The 18,264-nt window shown below is 38.1% G+C and overlaps 1 protein-coding gene across 1 annotated transcript in view; it reads left to right on the top strand.

Moving 5' to 3' along the window:
• Positions 1–18,264, top strand: part of LOC148869568 (trafficking protein particle complex II-specific subunit 120 homolog) — a 61,620-nt gene that overhangs the window by 42,741 nt on the left and 615 nt on the right. Inside the window, exon 9 of the mRNA XM_088969197.1 lies at positions 11,841–12,803. Within this exon, the coding sequence (XP_088825323.1) occupies positions 11,841–12,803 (963 nt within the window). The remainder of the gene's footprint in view (positions 1–11,840; positions 12,804–18,264) is intronic.

Raw genomic sequence — 18,264 nt, 5'->3', positions numbered from 1 at the left:
ACCACAAACTGTTACATTTGCCAATGGGTCCTCATCTCCCATCTGTGGTGTTGGTAATGTTGACTTGGCTTCTGTCCCTTTATCATTTGTTTTATACGCACCTAAGTTTCCATTCAATCTTATGTCTGTTAGTAAAATAACCAAAGCTCTTAACTGTTCTGTTACCTTCTTTCCTTCCACTTGTGTTTTTCAGGATCTCAAGACGGGGAAGAAGATTGGTGGGGGGCATGAAGCTGGTGGATTGTATTACCTTGATGGCGGTGGATCTTCAATTGCACTTCAGACTTCTCTTACTCCTTTACAATGGCATTGCCGACTGGGACATCCATCTCTCAAGGTCCTCAAGATGTTGGTTCCATCATTGAGTCAGTTGTCAGTTTTACAATGTGAGTCATGTCAGTTTGGTAAACACCGTCGTGTGTCCTTCAGTTCAAGAGTTGAGAGTTGTATATTGAGTCATTTTTCTTTGGTTCACTCAGATGTTTGGGGTCCGATCAAAATAGAGTTTTATAATGGGTACAAGTATTTTGTCTCCTTTATTGATGATTGTTCAAGAATGACATGGATTTACTTAATGAAAGAAAAAAGTGAATTATTTTCCATTTTTCAAAAATTCCATGCTGAAATACGCACACAATTTGGTGTTCCAATCAAAGTTCTCCGTTCAGATAATGGTCGTGAATACTTTCTTACTACATTTCAACAGTATTTAGAACAACATGGCTTTATTCATCAGACCTCGTGTGCTTTCACCCCTCAACAAAATGGGGTGGCTGAACGGAAGAATCGTCATCTTCTTGAAATTGCTCGGTCTATGCTTCACCACATGCATGTTCCTGAACGGTTTTGGAGTGATGCTGTACTCACTGCATGTTTTCTCATTAATCGGATGCCCTCTTTTATTCTTCATGGTCGGTCCCCCTTCTCCATCTTGTTTCCCACTTTATCTCTGTTTCCATTAACTCCTCGTGTCTTTGGTTGTGTGTGCTTTGTTCATAATCAGAGTCCTGGAATAGACAAGCTAGATGCACGCTCAATTAAATGTGTCTTCCTTGGCTACTCTCGGACTCAAAAAGGGTACAAGTGTTACAATCCTATTGCCCGAAAGTGCTATGTCTGCCCTGATGTCACATTTTTTGAGTTTGTCCCCTTCTTCTCCAGTCATGAAGCACCCTTGTCCTCACCCTTACCTCCTCTTCCTCTTCTTGTCAGTGATTCAGTTCCAGAGGCTGTTGTTGGAGTAGACTCATCTCCTCATCCAGTGCAGGCCACCACTGAATGACCACTGATCCGACAAGTGTATACACGTCGAACGACACCGGCCCCTCCTCCTGCTTCTACCTCATCTGCGGATCCTCTCATGGCTCCTATTGCTTAACCTTCAGATCTTGACCTACCCATTGCCTTACGGAAAGGTAAACGTAGTTCCACACTCCATCCCATTTCCAATTTTGTTTCATTATCTCGTCTTTCTGCATCACATCGCCAGTTTGTTTCACTTTTGTCTTCTATTTCCCTACCTAACAATGTTCAAGAAGCTCTTAGTTCACCTGGATGGCGGCGGGCAATGGAGGAGGAACTTTCTGCTCTTCAACATACTCAAACGTGGGAACTTACTACTCTTCCACCTGGGAAGCATGCTATGGGCTGTAAATGGGTGTATATTGTGAAATACTTGCCAGATGGTAGTGTGGAGCGTCTGAAGGCCAGACTTGTTGCTAAAGGTTACTCACAGGTGTATGGTGTGGACTATATGGAGACATTCTCACCGGTGGCTAAAATTGGTTCCGTTCGTGTCCTAATTTCCTTGGCAGTTATGTATGATTGGCCTCTCCTTCAACTTGACATAAAGAATGCCTTCCTCCATGGTGATCTAGTGGAGGGGGTATATATGGAGCAACCACCTGGGTTTGTTGCTCAGGGGGAGGGTGGTAAGGTGTGCAGGCTGAAGAAGGCAATTTATGGGTTGAAGCAATCTCCACGTGCTTGGTTTGGGAAGTTCAACGAAGTGGTGAAAAGTTTTGGAATGAAGCAATGCCAAGTTGATCACTCAGTGTTCAGCTATGACTCAGAAGCTGGGAAGATTTTATTAGTGGTCTATGTGGATGATATTGTCATCACTGGTAGTGATAAATTGGGGATTGGCAAACTAAAGGTATTTCTGCAAAATCATTTTCAAACAAAGGACCTTGGAACATTAAAGTATTTCTTGGGAATAGAGGTTGCCAGGTCAAAACAAGGTGTGAATCTGTGCCAAAGGAAATATGCCCTTGATCTATTGGAAGAAACAGGATTGTTAGGTGCAAAATCGACTGAGACCCCTATGGAACCAAATGTTAAGTTGAGCAGTGGTACAGGAGAAATATTTGAAGATCCTAGAAGGTATAAACAACTAGTGGGAAAGCTGAACTATCTGACTATCACGAGACCCGACATCTCCTTTGCAGTCAGTGTGGTGAGCCAATTCATGCAGAACCCTCGTATACCTCACTAGGATGCAGCCCTTAGAATTGTGAGGTATCTGAAAGGTGCTCCAGGCCGTAAGCTATTGTATAAACCAGGAGGAAAACTTGAAGTAGTTGGGTATACAGATGCAAACTGGGCATGCTCAGTGGGTGACAGAAGATCTACTACAGGCTATTGCACATTTCTGGGAGGAAATCTTGTGACATGGAAGAGTAAAAAGCAGACGGTTGTAGCCAGAAACAGTGCTGAAGCCGAATATAGGGCCATGGCTCACACGACCTATGAATTAGTGTGGCTGAGGAATCTCTTACAAGAAATTGGGTTTCACATGGATAAACCTATGAAATTGTACTGTGACAACCAAGCTGCACTACATATCTCATCCAATCCTATCTTTCATGAGAGAACAAAGCACATAGAGGTTGATTGCCACTTTGTAAGAGAGAAGGTTCTTGCCAGAGAGATAAATACAGAACATGTGGGATCCAATGACCAGTGGGTAGATTTGTTTACAAAAGCTCTAAGCTCAAGGAAAGTGAATTATCTATGTAACAAGCTGGGATTATATGACATATATTCTCCAACTTGAGGGGGAGTGTTAAGATGTGCCGAATAGGGGTAGTTTAGTCTTCTTCTGTTTATTAAGTAACTTGCTTATGTGACAGTGTTATTAGTGTTACTCTGCCCCACACTTAAGTAAGGTCATTTCTGTCTTCTTCTTCTTCTTCTCCTCTTCCTGTTCGGACTGCTGTAGCAACAGTCAAAACAACGCCCAAAGAAGACACCAAGATCCGCTCCTGCTGAAGATGACACAGCTGTGGTGAAACGGAACCAGCAGGGTGCGTCCTACACATTGGATCCTTCGCAAGAACCCTTTGGAAACTCTAAAACACCAAATCTTTTTCAGTCTTTCTTGCAAGACTGATGTCAAGAACTGATTTCTTGACTTCCTATTGCTGCAAAGATAAAATCTTGCAAGAGGGAATGGCGGCGGCTGGAGGAGAACTCCTGGGACGAAGATGGCTGAATTGCTTCTCTTCTCCCTGGAGTCTGTATGAGATCTAATCTCAATTCGCAGGATGCTGTTTTGCTTACTCAAAAACCCCTAGTTCGAAATCTGATGTATTTCTCTTCGGGTTTCTCCTTCTTTCTTCTTGATTAAGAAAACCTCCTAATTAGGAGTTATCCCAATCCAAATTAGTATTTGGATAGGGAATTATCTTAATCCTATCTGCAGATTAAGTTAGTTTACTCTTGATCTTATCAGGAGGTTACCGGATTCAAATCTGATTTGAATTTGGTCTCCTAGAGTGGATAAGGTTAAAGACCCAATCCTTTTACTAACATTAATCTCAGATTCGCCCCATAGATGGGTGATCATATCAGCCCAGCTCGTAATGGGCTTTTGGCCCATTAAGTGTTCAGTGCTTAACTAGTTTCCAATCTGCTGCCCAGTTGGGCTTCTTTGTATGGCGTGGGACCCAAGCATTGATCTATACACCAGCCACATGGGTTCGGCCCAACCTTTATTACAAGGCCCAACCGAATTCACTGAAAAGCTCAGTGAACCCCTGAGCCCATCACATTGGACCCTATGGGCCCAACACTTACATTAAGTGGTCCCTAGGCCAAGCCATCTTATAAAAACCCAGGGACTGTGGGTAGGTGCAAGATTAGCCCATCAGGCATTATCCTAAATGGTCGGTCTTACACTTAACCTCTCAGCCCTTAATGATCAAGCACTGCCCGACAAGAGAGGACCTCTCCCTCGGCTGCAAGGAACAATGCTGCACTCTCTACTCACATGGATCCCGGGAATTAAACCATTTGCAAACTTTTTGAAACCGTACATATACATATATATTATATATATATATATATATATATATATATATTTTGCAAAACAAAATTCCAACGTTATATATATATATATATTGCAAAACAAAATTCCAACGATTGAAATCAACTGCCGACAGTTTGGTTTCCATCAGAGAGAGTGCATTTCCGATCATTACCGTTGTCCGACAAAGGGGCTGATCCTATCACTATGATCACTCACTCAGATGAATTCTCAGACTGCCCCAACATGCCCAGGTTTTGACCCCCGCTAAGGATCTCACTGATTGACATATCAAAGAGAGCCCGATCCGACACCTAGTGAAGTGTCATAATCGAGTCTAGGGGTCAGGTGTAATTTTCCAGTTTTGCCCATCTGTCTCCAAGGTCCAGGGCAATACTGGAAATCTGGTTCGGTTCATGGATTCAAGTAATCCCATACTGCATGTGCCTTGGGTCTTACCCTGGTGGCCGAGACAAGCCATCCCAACACTTGGTGGCACACTAGTATTAGCCTTGGCAGGATAAATCTCCCCAGACTTATCCAATGGCTGTGAACATTTAAAACTAACACAAGTCTCTATAAGTGTCCAGTTTTAGGGTCTTACACAGAATTATACCAAACAACATGAATCAAACATGCAAAACTGCCTAACAACTAAGGCTCTTTCCAAACCTGAGTGGAAAACAACCATGCAAGATGAGATGGATGCTTTGGTCAAAAACCAAACTTGGGAAATAGTTCATCTCTCCCCAGACAAGGAGATAGTCGGATGTAGATGGGTATTCATAATGAAGTATAAGGCCGATCGCAAGATAGAGAGGTATAAGGCAAGGTTGGTAGCAAAAGGGTATACTCAAACCTATGGTGTTGATTATTTGGAAACCTTTGCACCAATAGCTATGATGAGTTCAGTTTGTATCCTTTTATCTCTAGCAACCACCTATTCATGGCCCTTGTTCCAGCTTGATGTCAAAAATGCCTTCCTCAATGGTGATTTATAGGAGGAGGTGTATATGGACATTCCAACAGGCTTTTATGAAAATATTGGTAAAGGAAAGGTGTGCAGACTAAAAAAATCTCTGTATGGACTGAAACAGTCACCTAGGGCTTGGTTTGACAGGTTCAGAGGGGCACTCATCCGTTTTAGATACACACAGACACAATCTGATCACACCCTCTTTGTGAAGAGGAGAGATGCTCTGGTGTCAATTTTGATTGTGTATGTGGATGATATAGTGGTGAAAAGAAATGATCTGGATTGATGATCTCAAAAAATCATTGTAGCAAGAATTTGAGATCAAAGATCTTGGTGAGCTCAAATACTTCTTGGGGATTGAAGTTGCAAGATCCAAGCATGGGATCTTCATTTCATAGAGAGTATGTACTTGACCTACTGTGGGAGACTGGGAAGCTGGGGACCAAACCAGCAGACTGCTATTGATCCAAATCACAGAATTAATGATGTGGATGGTGAGTTGGTAAGGATGTGGGGAGATATCAAAGAATGGTGGGCCGATTGCTGTATTTGTGTATGACACGACCAAATATTTCTTATGCTGTCAGTGTTGTGAGTCAGTACATGCATGCACCTCGGGTTCAACATTGGTAAGTAGACCTGTTCATGGGCCGGGCCGGGTCGGGCTCGGGCTGAGCTTTCACTCTGGATTAACAGAATTTTCTAAGGCCCACGCCCGAGCCTGGCCTGACCATCGGGCCTACAACTTGGGTCTGAGCCCGACCCTCATAAAAAGCCCAAAGCCCGGGCTTGGGCCCGAGCCCGAAATTTAGCCCATATTGTTAGTGGCTGAATAGAGAGAGAGAGATTATAAAGAAAAGAATAAAAAATGTATATATTAAATTATAAATATATATTTTAATAAATATTATATTATTTATATATTTTATATAATATATAAAATACATATTATATATTTTATAAAATATATAATGCTGAGTCGAGTCGAGCCGGGCCGGGCTTTTTTGACAAATCCCGAGCCCGGCCCGAAACACAGTCGGGCTTACTATGTTAGGCCCGAGGTCAGGCCTGTGGGCTTAATTACATGACCAAGCCCGACCGGGGTGCAGGCCGGGCCGGGCCGGGCCATCGGGCTACCCGGCCCATGAACGTCTACTGGTAGGCTATTGAGAGAATACTTGCTTATCTAAAAAAGCACCCTGGAAAAGGCATTCTTTTCTCAAATCATGAGAATCTGAAGCTAGAATCCTATACAGATGCAGATTGGGCAGGATGCTTAGATGATAGGAGGTCTACATCAGGAGTGTGTACCTTTGTGGGTGGAAACTTGATCTCCTGGAAGAGTAAGAAGCAAGCGGTTGTGGTAAGGTCAAGTGCAGAGGCTGAGTATAGATCCATGGCTCATGTGTCTCAGAACTTCTTTGGGTAAGATATCTTTTGAGCGAGATTGGGGTGAAAGCAGAGGAACCTATGATGTTATATTGTGACAATCAGGCTGCAATCAATATTGCCTACAATCCAATTCAGCATGATAGGACAAAACACATTGAAGTTGATAGACACTTTATAAGAGAAAGGGTAACAACCGGAGAAGTTTGTTTGCCTTATTTCTCTTCAGAGTTGCAGCTGGCTAATGTTCTCACTAAAGGGGTGGCAAAGAACAAGATTGAACATGATCTTCGCAAGTTGTGAATGTATGACATTTGCTCCCAACTTGAGGGGGAGTGTTGAAGATTAATTTGTTTATGATGTTTTTCTGAGTAGATGTTTTATGTTAGTTGTTAGATAGGAGGTGGGGACCACAGTAGTTATGTGAGTCCAAATTTTATTATGTTTCTGAGTGTTATATATGCTGTTTTATGTTTTGCCGCCCTATAAGGGCATAGTTGTCTTTGTACTGTTCTATTTTTTTTAGTATAAATAATAAGTGAAGGGGGCGGCCAGATTATTGCTCTCTTTTCTTTCAACTTCTCTTCTCTTCTTCTCCTTCTCTCTTCCTTCTCTCTTCAAGAAACTACTTTTCTTTCATATTTTTAATTTAACAGATTTCTACTCTTTTAATCCATATTCTGATAATGGAGAACTCCTTCCAAATTGAGGTCAAATCTGAATAGTAGACCGAAAGACTCCTCTCGCCCTCCTTACAAGTAGAAGATTCAACTTGCAACTGATAGATCTTTTCATAATGCCACTGCTTAGAATAGGTAGATTTGGTATGCTCCTAGATCTCCTATGTTATGTCAACCCACATGAAGTTTCTTCTCACTTGGGGCAGCGTAGACACTAGAAGCCACGACATATTCATCACTTCTAGACTTTGGTTCCTTGATCTTTCTATTCATATATCCTATTTCTCCCTTGTAGTGATATTGAGTTTAATCCCCCTCTGACTATTCTAGGTAATTAAGACCATCTAGGGGAATAACAACCATAGGAAAATTCATGTCTAATCTCCCACTCTCTCTACTTTGATTGGAGGAGAAACCAGAGGCAGCAGTCTTCAGAAGACATGATAGAAATTTCAGGTTCACTTAATCAACCACAAAACACTGTAGGTAGACAGGAGCCACTAAGATACCAGGTGTAGTACAAACCAACATTGATAAAAAGGTTATTTCTCTAGTCTACACAAAGTACTACTGTTGGAAGCACAGGTATAACATTGATTTGAAGCAAAACAATTGACACCCAAGTAGTCTTCAGAAGACATGATAGAAAATTTTCTACGTCAAGCTACATTGGCATCTCCTTGGAAAGCAATCCAGAGTATCCTCCCTCAGTTTCTCAACTTTGTCAGGTATGATGTCAATTCTGGTATCTCTGTTTTATTTTGGGAAGAAACTTGGGTGGGTACCGTTGCCCTTAAGGACCAATTCCCGTCTCTATTCTCTTTCCCTTTACAAGGAAAAAGCTCTCTCTCATTTTCTCCTATCTTCTAATTCACCCCTTCCTTAAGTTGGGACTTTGGCTTTCGGAGAGGTTTCAGGGATGATGAATTTAACAGTGTTTCAGATCTGTTGTCCCTTTTTGGTAGTGTCTTTCTGGACCCTCTTAGTCTGGATGTGAGATTATGGTCCCCTCACCTAAAAGGCTACTTCACTTGTGCTTCCTTTTTTAAATCCCTTTGCTCTTCCCAGGGACAGTGGGATTTTCCAACCAAGGAGATATGGTCTAGACTGATTCCACCTAAAGTTATTATTTTCTGCTGGGATGTGTTTTATAGAAAGATTAATACCTTGGGCTGCTTGCAGAAGAAAAGGCCTTCCTTGTGTTTGTCCCCTGACTGGTGTGTACTTTGCAGGGCTAGTGGTGAGGATTGCTCTCACTTACTTGTATCTTGTTCCTTTTTAGTGCTATTTGGAGTTGGATTTTTTCTTTGTTTGGGTGCAGGTGGAATCTGTCCATAGACTTAATTCAGTTGTTCAATCCTTCCTTTTTTGTGTGGCCTACAAAAAAAGGAAAAATGATGTGGAGATGTATTAGAGCATCCGCCTTGTGGATAATCTGGGAAGAAAGGAACGCAAGGGTATTCAAGGAAAAGGAAAGAAGCATTCAGGTTGTTGAGGACTGTATCTTGACTAGGGCCATTCATTGGTTAAGAACTATGGACTTATTTCATACATTCTCCTTTGATGATATTTGGGGAAACTGGATAGCAGTGGCTAACAGCCATATAAGGAAGGACAGGGAATCTGCAGTGTGAACGCCTCCACCTGAAGGATGGGCAAAGCTGAACATTGATGGAAGCAGCCAAGGAAACCCAGGCCCATTGGGGATAGGAGGGGTGCTGAGAGATAAGGAGAGCAACATCTTAGCATTGTTTTCAGGCCCCGTGGGAATAAGAGACTCCAATAGAGCTGAGATGTTAGCGGCGGTACAAGGTATTCAGATTGCAGAACAATTAGGAGTTCAGCACTTGGTAGTTGAAGGGGACTCTAAGATTGTTGTGGGATGGCTGGCAGACCCAGCTTCAGCTATGTGGCGACACAGAGACCTGTTAAGGAAAGTCAACTGGCTCACAAGAAACATGACTGTTACCTCTCTTTGGGTGGGAAGATCAGCAAATACCTTAGTGGATGGGTTAGCTAAGCAAGGGGCTTCACATTTATTTTGGGATGCTCTGCAATTTTATTTCTGGCTATTTCAGTTTTTTAATTTGATGTAATACTTGCTAGAAGTGGTAACAAATCGTGCCTCCTCTTGGGTCTTCTGTATTGCCTCATATTTCTGGTTTAATAAATTATCTTCATTCATCAAAAAATTTTTTTTTACTGCTGTTACAGCACACACTGGTCATCCAGACCTACAAACATCACATAAAGGACCAGACAATCCACTAGGAATTAGAAATCCTCTAAACTCTTCACAGCATCCATCCGATTCAGTTACATGCATTTTTCTTGGTACACGACCAAGAGATAAGAGGAGAACTCAGAAAACTTTCTCAGACCAGTCCATTGGGGTTTATCTAATATTTAATCTAAAAAAAGCAAGAAGGAAGAAAACTTTGATCGGTCTTGTTCTCAGGTCCAATAATCCTGCTCTGATACCATATTAACCTAGAAAAAAATAAGAGAAAAACAGAAGAGAAGAGAAAAGAGAGATTGAGAGGAAAATAAGTCATGCTGGCAGTGCCAGATTTTCTATTTATATATATTAGAGCATCCCATTTTCTAATTAAAAAGTACAGTAAAAACAATAATGTCCTTGTGGCACTATATTTACGAAAGATGACAGCTATATATATATATATATAATATGAGTCTATAAAATGAAATAATTTGTCTGTATGCATACATATGTACATTGTATTTATATACATAAAAATTAGAAAATTATATTTGTACTTTGAGGCTTATGCCTCAAACCACCTTGAGGCTTACATCTTACCTCTTTGGCACCCAACTGCCTCACCTCCACCTTTAGCCTTTTAAAAACCTTGCCTGATTCTATATAGTTGGAAACAAGGCTTTGTTCAGTTGAGTTGAGTCACCAGGCTCAAAAATCTGAGAAGTAATAAACATGGAGGTTTGGGATAAGGAGATGTAATTTTCTTTCAAGACACTAATATTTTCACAAATGACAAACCTGTTCAAGGTAAGACTTAAAAAATCTAAGACCAGGATATATCAATGCTTAGAAAACCGGCATTCTCCACCCCATGATTATCTAGCTCTCACATTTTGTAATAACTCCAATAAGACTCTTGACTTCTATCCAAAGGGGAAAAGAAGAAATTAAGTAGAGTTTAAAGAGGAGCCATTAAGGGTTCTCAACTTGGGTTTGTGAACTAATACTTGAGATCAGGTTCATCTAGGCTATTCAGGTTCTGTTAGTCTTATTTTACATGGTATTTTTTATATTTGGACCATTGAAGCCCAAATTTAGAACCTATATCCTGAGACCCATAGCTAATTCATTAAAAGAAAAGAAAATAACAAAAAGTTATGTCATTTAGGCAATAAATTAATTTTATGTCATATATCTTAAAGGCCATTACCCAACGTTAGTCCCAGCTATCTGGGGTCTTGGGAGGGGTAGACTGGATATGGTCCTAATATTTAGCATTTTTTTCACAAAGTGGCCACTATTTGAACTCACATTCTCACACTTATCAGCCCATGATTTGATTTTACCATTAAACCAAGTAATTGCTCCTTGACATCATATGTCTTATAATATCTAAATGAACCAAGACTGGGATAGGCCCACCCAAATGCTGCTTGGGCTCATTTAGCCAAATGAGATCAAATTCAGGCTTAGGCTCTACTCATATGGCCTGAGCTAGCTCGGCTCTTTTACATCCCTAGGAGCTATTTGTGGCTTGTGCTTCTAGGATAGTTGTATCAGTGAAAGAGGTCTAGCCATGGATCTGGACTTTGGGTTATGAACTGGACTAATGAGCTAAATGGATTACATGTTGACGATTTCATGGGCTTGGTGCCTTAAGGGTCCACTTTATGATCTTTAGTGCAGTTGTGGGACTTCTTAAGCTTGTCACTTTTTTACTTGTTTCATAGACTTATTTTATTATGCCCAAAACCTGTCCATCATAGAAGGTCTTCTTGACTCTACCTGAATTGACTCATCTATTGTGGCCACTATGTTAGTTCTTTTTTTTTGAGAACCTTTAACTGTTGCATTGATATTGTGATGCTGTGTATGGGGTTTTGCAATAGAGGTGGAGGGTGACTCCAAGACTAAATTATCTGTTGGATACATTTGGGTTGGAGTGTGTGGTTTAGAAGGTCACCAGTTCTTACAGCATCATCTTAGAGAGTATGTTCTTTGACCTCTAGTTAACATCTTGCTCAAATGGATTGCAAGGTTAACATATCCGAGGTAATCTTTTACCACTATATTGAAAGGGTTGGAATGATGATTTCTTATATATACCTTTTGCTTCCTTGGTAAGGTTGTTGTATGTTTTGTCCCTACATCCTCTAGATGGGAGGATAACTACCTACTTTTCTCCTGTATTTGCAAAAGTTTTAGCAGTCTTCTGATAATAGCATGTAATTGATATGCAGTTTAAACTTTTTGTGTTTTGTTTGTCAGGGCCATTGGAATATCCTGGCAAAACCTCAACAAATGGCTCTGTTTTGCCCCCTGGCAGGCGTTTGGTTGTTCCATTGCACATCTGTGTTCAGCAGGGATTGTCATTTATAAAGGCTTGTTTACTTTCTATGGAAATTCCTGCTCATATTAGTGAAAATTTTCCACAACCAGTTTATCTTCGGAATAATTCTGCAGAGGAAGGTATCATTTCTGAAGGTAAGACTGAGAGATTGGTAAAGATTGATCCATACAGAGGAAGCTGGGGTCTTCACCTTCTTGAACTTGAGCTATCTAATCCAACTGATGTTGTATTTGAGATAAGTGTTTCTGTCCAGCTAGAAAGTGCAAAGGATGAGGACATTTCAACCTTTATCGATCATGATGCTGCTGACTTTGGTTACCCTAAAACCAGAATTGATAGGGATTACTCTGCGAGGGTACTGATTCCACTGGAGCATTTTAAGCTACCTATTCTTGATGGATCTGTTTTTGCAAAGGATTCTCATGCAGATGGGTCTTTCAGTAACAGAAGTTCAAGTTTCACAGAGAAGAATACCAAGGCTGAATTGAATACTTCTATCAAGAACTTAGTTTCTAGAATAAAGGTGAGATGGCAATCTGGGCGGAACAGCTCTGGAGAACTGAGTATTAAGGACGCAATTCAAGCAGCTCTGCAAACATCCGTGATGGATATCCTACTGCCAGATCCATTAACCTTTGGCTTTAGGCTTTCCGAAAATGGCAGTCAACAAGTGGCAATGCTTGATTCATCAAAAGAATTTGATATTCCAGTTAGCTCTTCAGTGTCTAAAGGTTCTGTCCTAGCACATGAGATGATTCCTATGGAAGTTCTTGTTCGCAATAACACAAAAGAAATTATCAGGATGAGTCTTAGTATTACTTGTAGAGATGTGGCAGGGGAAAATTGCATCGAGGGTAGCAAATCTACAGTTTTATGGGCTGGTACAATTCTATACTCGTTTGTCTTTTTTTGGTCTTTCTATAGAAATTACTGTCTTTCGTTTTTCTTATTTATGTTTTCATCCATTTCACTAGGTTGGAAAATATTTATATTTCTTACATTACCTCTTTACTTCAGTTTCCTTCATTATCTCTTGTTATGAATTATTCTTCATAAAATGAATCATGTTTAATGAATTTTTATATGTTAGAGACAATGATTTAAAAGGCGTGTTTGAGGTGTGCCTAGGCGCATTTTGGGGCTTGCCTCGAGGGGCGTGGTACAAAGGCGACTCATAGAATCAAGAATGCAATGTGTTTTACATCACATTAGCTACTTGAAGCAATGCAATTAAGGAAAAAAAGAGATTTTACATGCTTCAAAATGCTTTATTTTGCTTTTATTTTTAAATTTTCATTTGAATAGGCTTTACATGTTATTTTTATGTATTTTAATTTTAGATAATTGGTTTTTTAAAACATTTATTTTAAAATTTATGTTTATATTTTTTATTAACATTAAGTTTAATAATTTTTGAATTTTTTGCATTTTTTTTATTTTTTTTAGAATTTTTGGAAATTTCTGACCTCTTTTTCTTTTTTTTAGCTTTTTTTTTTTGTAGTTTTGCACCTTTCTTAAAAAGGTGCGTGCCTCGCCTTGTGCCTTGCGCCTCAGGCGCAAATTAGCCCTTGCGCTTTTAAAACACCGGTTAGAGACAAAGCAGAACAAAATGAGGATGGCCAATATAGTTGTTCTTTCGTTCAATAAACAGAACGGAATGGAGAAACCGGATTCATGTAGCCGACCCCATATAGTTAGGCTACGCCTTGGGTGATGATGATGACCAATGATGAGGTGGTTCTTTTGTTCAATAACATGGTTGGGAATGGTTTTCTAAAATGCTTCTGGTCTCCTGGTTTGGTTTTGGTTTCCCAACCACTACCAAGTTGTTCTATCCTGGATTTAAAGCAATATCTGCATTCATGCCTTTGATGGTAAACCTTTAAATCACCCACCATTGAACTTGTCAATAACTAGCTTTAATGTTTGTGCATTTGGTCTATTTAGAAGAGTAACTTCCAAAAGTGACCATGGATTCATTTGGTGACATGTGAGCATGGAACTAAAATCACCTTGACCTTTGCTCTTTTGTGTCTTTCTTTCCTGAAGTCCTCCCATGAAAAATCCTTTCTTATCTTCATTTGTTTTACTTTGAAATTTAAATTATAATCGTACACTTTTAATATCCATTTCATGATGTAAAACATGCTACCATGCATCGGGTCTGTTCATGGTTCAATGTATCAATACTCTTAAAAACTCTTTTTTCCTTTTTATTGTTTTGTCTGAAATTTTAGCAGACCTTTTGTCACATCATATAATATTGTATACAACAAACCAAATTTAAAAACTATTAGTATTTAGTGTTTTGGCTGCTCCAAGATACGATACATACATCCTATATGGGACGTATCATATTGATACTTTGAATGTTGGGTCTTTTCCATCTGGCTTGTTAGAGAAGTTGACGTAGAAGGTTTACAATTATTAATTAACAATTTTATATTCAGTTTAAAAAAACTAAAATTATAATTTTCTTCAATAATAACAATTAATAATTCTTTTTATTATTTTATGTAAATAATATATTTAAGTAATTACTAATATGTATTTAATATTTTTAGTTTATGAATTACTTATTGTTATTAATGATTTATTTTTAACAATTATTGCTAGTCAAATGTACTTATTTTTATTCCTAAATAATAAAAATACCTCTTTATATGTTAGAAAAAGTACCAAATTACCCTTTTACATATAATCATCTTGCAAAAAAGAGAGACTTTTATTAACACTTGGAAAAAGATATAATCAGAGAGAGAGGAATGGGGCAATGTAGCAAATAGACAACCTTTCTTGTATATTATTATTACATATCCAGCCATGGTGGATTGGAGGGGAGGCCTGAGATGGCATATTTTGTGACATATTCCAAAATATAAAAAAGAAGAACCCCACAATTATTTGAGTCTTCTCCTCTCCCACTACTACATTAAAAAAAAAAAAAGAAGAGGAAAAAGGTGTTCAGCCTCCCCCACCACTTCTTCATAGCCAAACAACAAAAATCTGTATACAGGATTCACATTTATTTATTTTCTCTCTTAAACTAATCCCCAAAAATAATCTTCTTCTTCTTTGGTAATTTCTTATTCTCCAATGGAACTATAATGAACCTTCTAACTTCTCTCTCTTCCTCTTTCTTCCTTCAAGTTCTACCTTATTCCTTTTGTAATCATCTTCCCAAGTCCCAACAAAACCGCAACATCAGTAGTTTAGTATGACTGTGAAAATTAAATGGACTTGTCAATACATCCAATCTTTGGGATGCGTATCTCATGGTTTATGGCTATATGAGCAGGAGAAGCTCCTCTTCTGTTGAGACAACAAAGTTTGATCTGTCATCGGATCTGCAATAACAACAACCCACACAAGAAACGATATATTGAGTTTATATATTAAACAACTACAAAAGGTTACGAACACTCAAATAATTGCATCCCTACCATATTCAGGGCTAGAAAAACTCCATTGAAGCGTGGATGAGCATCCATATTGTCAAGGTTCAAATTCAAGGCCTACACCACACTTCAGGAAGTAGAATTGTCAAACATGCTTATGTACAGAAAATATAGCACTATAAGAACACAGATCATTGAAATAAAAAACAAATATGTGAGAAACAGAAACACCTAGATGAAAGGGGAACTTCAATCCAGGCTCTAAACAAATAAAAAAATTGTATGGGAAAAAAAAAGGATCACTACAAACCAATTACATCACTCAGTCAAATACTTCAAAGTTAAACTAAGTAACTAAGTACGCATCAATGAACAAATTCCTCCATAAAAAACTGCATCTTGCTTTAGCAAACCCAACAATTAACCCTGTCTTTATTTTGCAATTGTTGTTGATGTACAGTAAGTGGCTGGTGAGTGGTCCCAAGTCCCAACTATCTTCCCTAGATGGCAGAGTACTGTTGCTTCAATGGTTACTCATGGTTGCTGTTCCAGCTATTGAAACTACTCATATAGAGATAAAGGACCACGGCACTAAAAGTAGGGGTCTTCACAAGAATAGGTACTGGAGAAGTCTTCCATCTCCTCATGAGGACGTCGATGGGGATGAAGAAAATGAAAGTCATTTGAGGTGGGGGGAAGCATCGTGAGAGACAGAAGGAGTGGTGCCATGCATTGAAAAACTAAATGTTAGGGTAAAGTTTGTGTAGGGTGTCAACGAATTTTAAATGAATTCATTATTTGGAAAACCAAACCAAAGGAGTTCACTTGTGATGGTCGTTGAAGGATATGTTGAGAGAGAGACTGGCATGCACAGCCCCGGTTACGAGAAACTTTTCACATCTTTCAACAAAAAGTTATGCTTCTTTAAGACGTTCGGTTTCCCAAACCACCAAACATTAGAGGTATTAGTATGCACGGTATTAACAGGAGTTGGTGCTTTCCTTGGAGTAGAGGTGTTTAAAAGTGTTCAAAGAATACGTGGAATTATGTAGATTTTATAAAATAAAAAATAAAAAAAGGAGAAAAAAGAATGATGCCACATCACACCATTCCGTTTTAATATATAGATATAGATTCACCAACAAGAACCTATGTGCATATTTTTTAAAATTTGTCAATTTTCAAAAATGTGAGATTTTGTTTCAGTTTTGATTGCCACTGAAATGAAATATAGGTTGAATTTGATATGTATATAGTTTTAAACTAGCAGTGAAGCCCCCTGTGAAAAATGCCATTTGGAGACAACAATAAATTAGGTTATATTTTTTTTAAATAAAACAACTATAAATATATTATTACGAATAATAAATAACTATAGTGGGCCCCAATCTGGTTTAGGGTTGTCAACATGTCAGGATTAGGTAGAACCAGTCTCGAACCAATTATTTAATTGGGATCAAATCATAGACCTGATTATATTGAAAACAATAGTTAAAATAATACTAATTTATTTTTATGTTAATAAGTTAAACATTTTTAACTAATAAGTCTAATATTTTCTTATTTATTATTTATCAAATTTACTATTTTAAACATGAAACATGATAAAAATTACAAGAAAGATAAAAAATTATATATTTCATAAAATATTTGGTTCCGGACCTGAATCAATTCTAGACAGGTAGGAACTAGAATCAATCCAATAATTAATCAAGATAAAATCATGGAACCATAACCGTTATAAAACTTATAATTATGTTCTATCAGTTTAGCTCCATCAAGATAGACACAACCCATTGGTTCAGCCCTAGTTTTCTTAAATAAACTAATGTTTATATAATAATTTATTAAATTGAATAAAATAAATAAATAAATAAAATTTTATTGGGATGGGACTTGTATAGGCTATCTCAAACTAGACCCGACCCATTGATAGCCCTAAATATCGGTCTCAAGGGGAGAGAATAATTTGTTAGTAAATTATTTCTAAATAAATAAATAAATTAGTAAAATAAATAAATAAATAGATGTTTATTAAAATCCCTCTCTCAATATCACATCTTTATTTTATTGATTTATTTTATTAAAACAAATAAATGTTTAGATGATAATATTAAAATAAATAAATGAATAAATAAAATTTGAGATAGAGAATAGGAGGAGAGAAGGAATCGAGAAACAAGAGGGATAGGATGGCATAATCGTAAATAATTGTATGTGGCACTCTTGTAATTTTCTAATGCCATAGAGCAATTACATAAGGAGGTCTGTCCTATATGTGGCACTCTTGTAATTTTTGAATATCATAGAGGCAGTTACATGGCAAGGTAAAGGTGTATTTGTCTTATATGTAGTATTTCTGTAATTTTCAAATATTATAGTCACTTATATAGGGAGGGAGGTTTTTCTTATATGTGGCATTCTTGTAATTTTTGAATGCTAGAGGCTAAAGAGAGGTGATAAGAGAGAGAGAGAGAGTAAATTAGAGAAGGGAGGGAGAAACCCGTGTCAATAATTTAGAACATGCTTGTTAAGCCAAAAGCAAATCATGTGTCAACCTTCAAATGCTGCCGTACACCTTCCCAATGCTTTAAGTATATACTTATAGATGAAATAGGAGATATCCAAATATATTTAAATTAGGAGAGGAAGGAATAGTTATGCATGAGAGAAATAATAGGAATAAAAAAGTGACAACAGGAGAAAGGAAGAGATGTTTAAATTGTTGAATATGGATTTATATTCCCTGGAAATCAGCATCAGAAGTATATCATATCAAGATTTCAAATGGTTCTTCAGATTTCTTCTAACTAGGTTTTCATTCTGGTCATATTGAACGAGCTGAACCATTACTCTTGGTTTTATTATTGTTTGGTTTTATGACATAGATGGGATTATTATTTACTTTTGGTTTTACTTATTAGAAATTTGCATATTTTGTCAA

Source organism: Nelumbo lutea, chromosome 2 (assembly GCF_056320005.1).
Source record: "Nelumbo lutea isolate HS-2025 chromosome 2, American lotus-T2T, whole genome shotgun sequence".
Taxonomy (NCBI): domain Eukaryota; kingdom Viridiplantae; phylum Streptophyta; class Magnoliopsida; order Proteales; family Nelumbonaceae; genus Nelumbo; species Nelumbo lutea.
The sequence above is the reverse complement of the archived record's forward strand: the minus strand, read 5'-3'. Positions and strand labels throughout refer to the sequence as shown.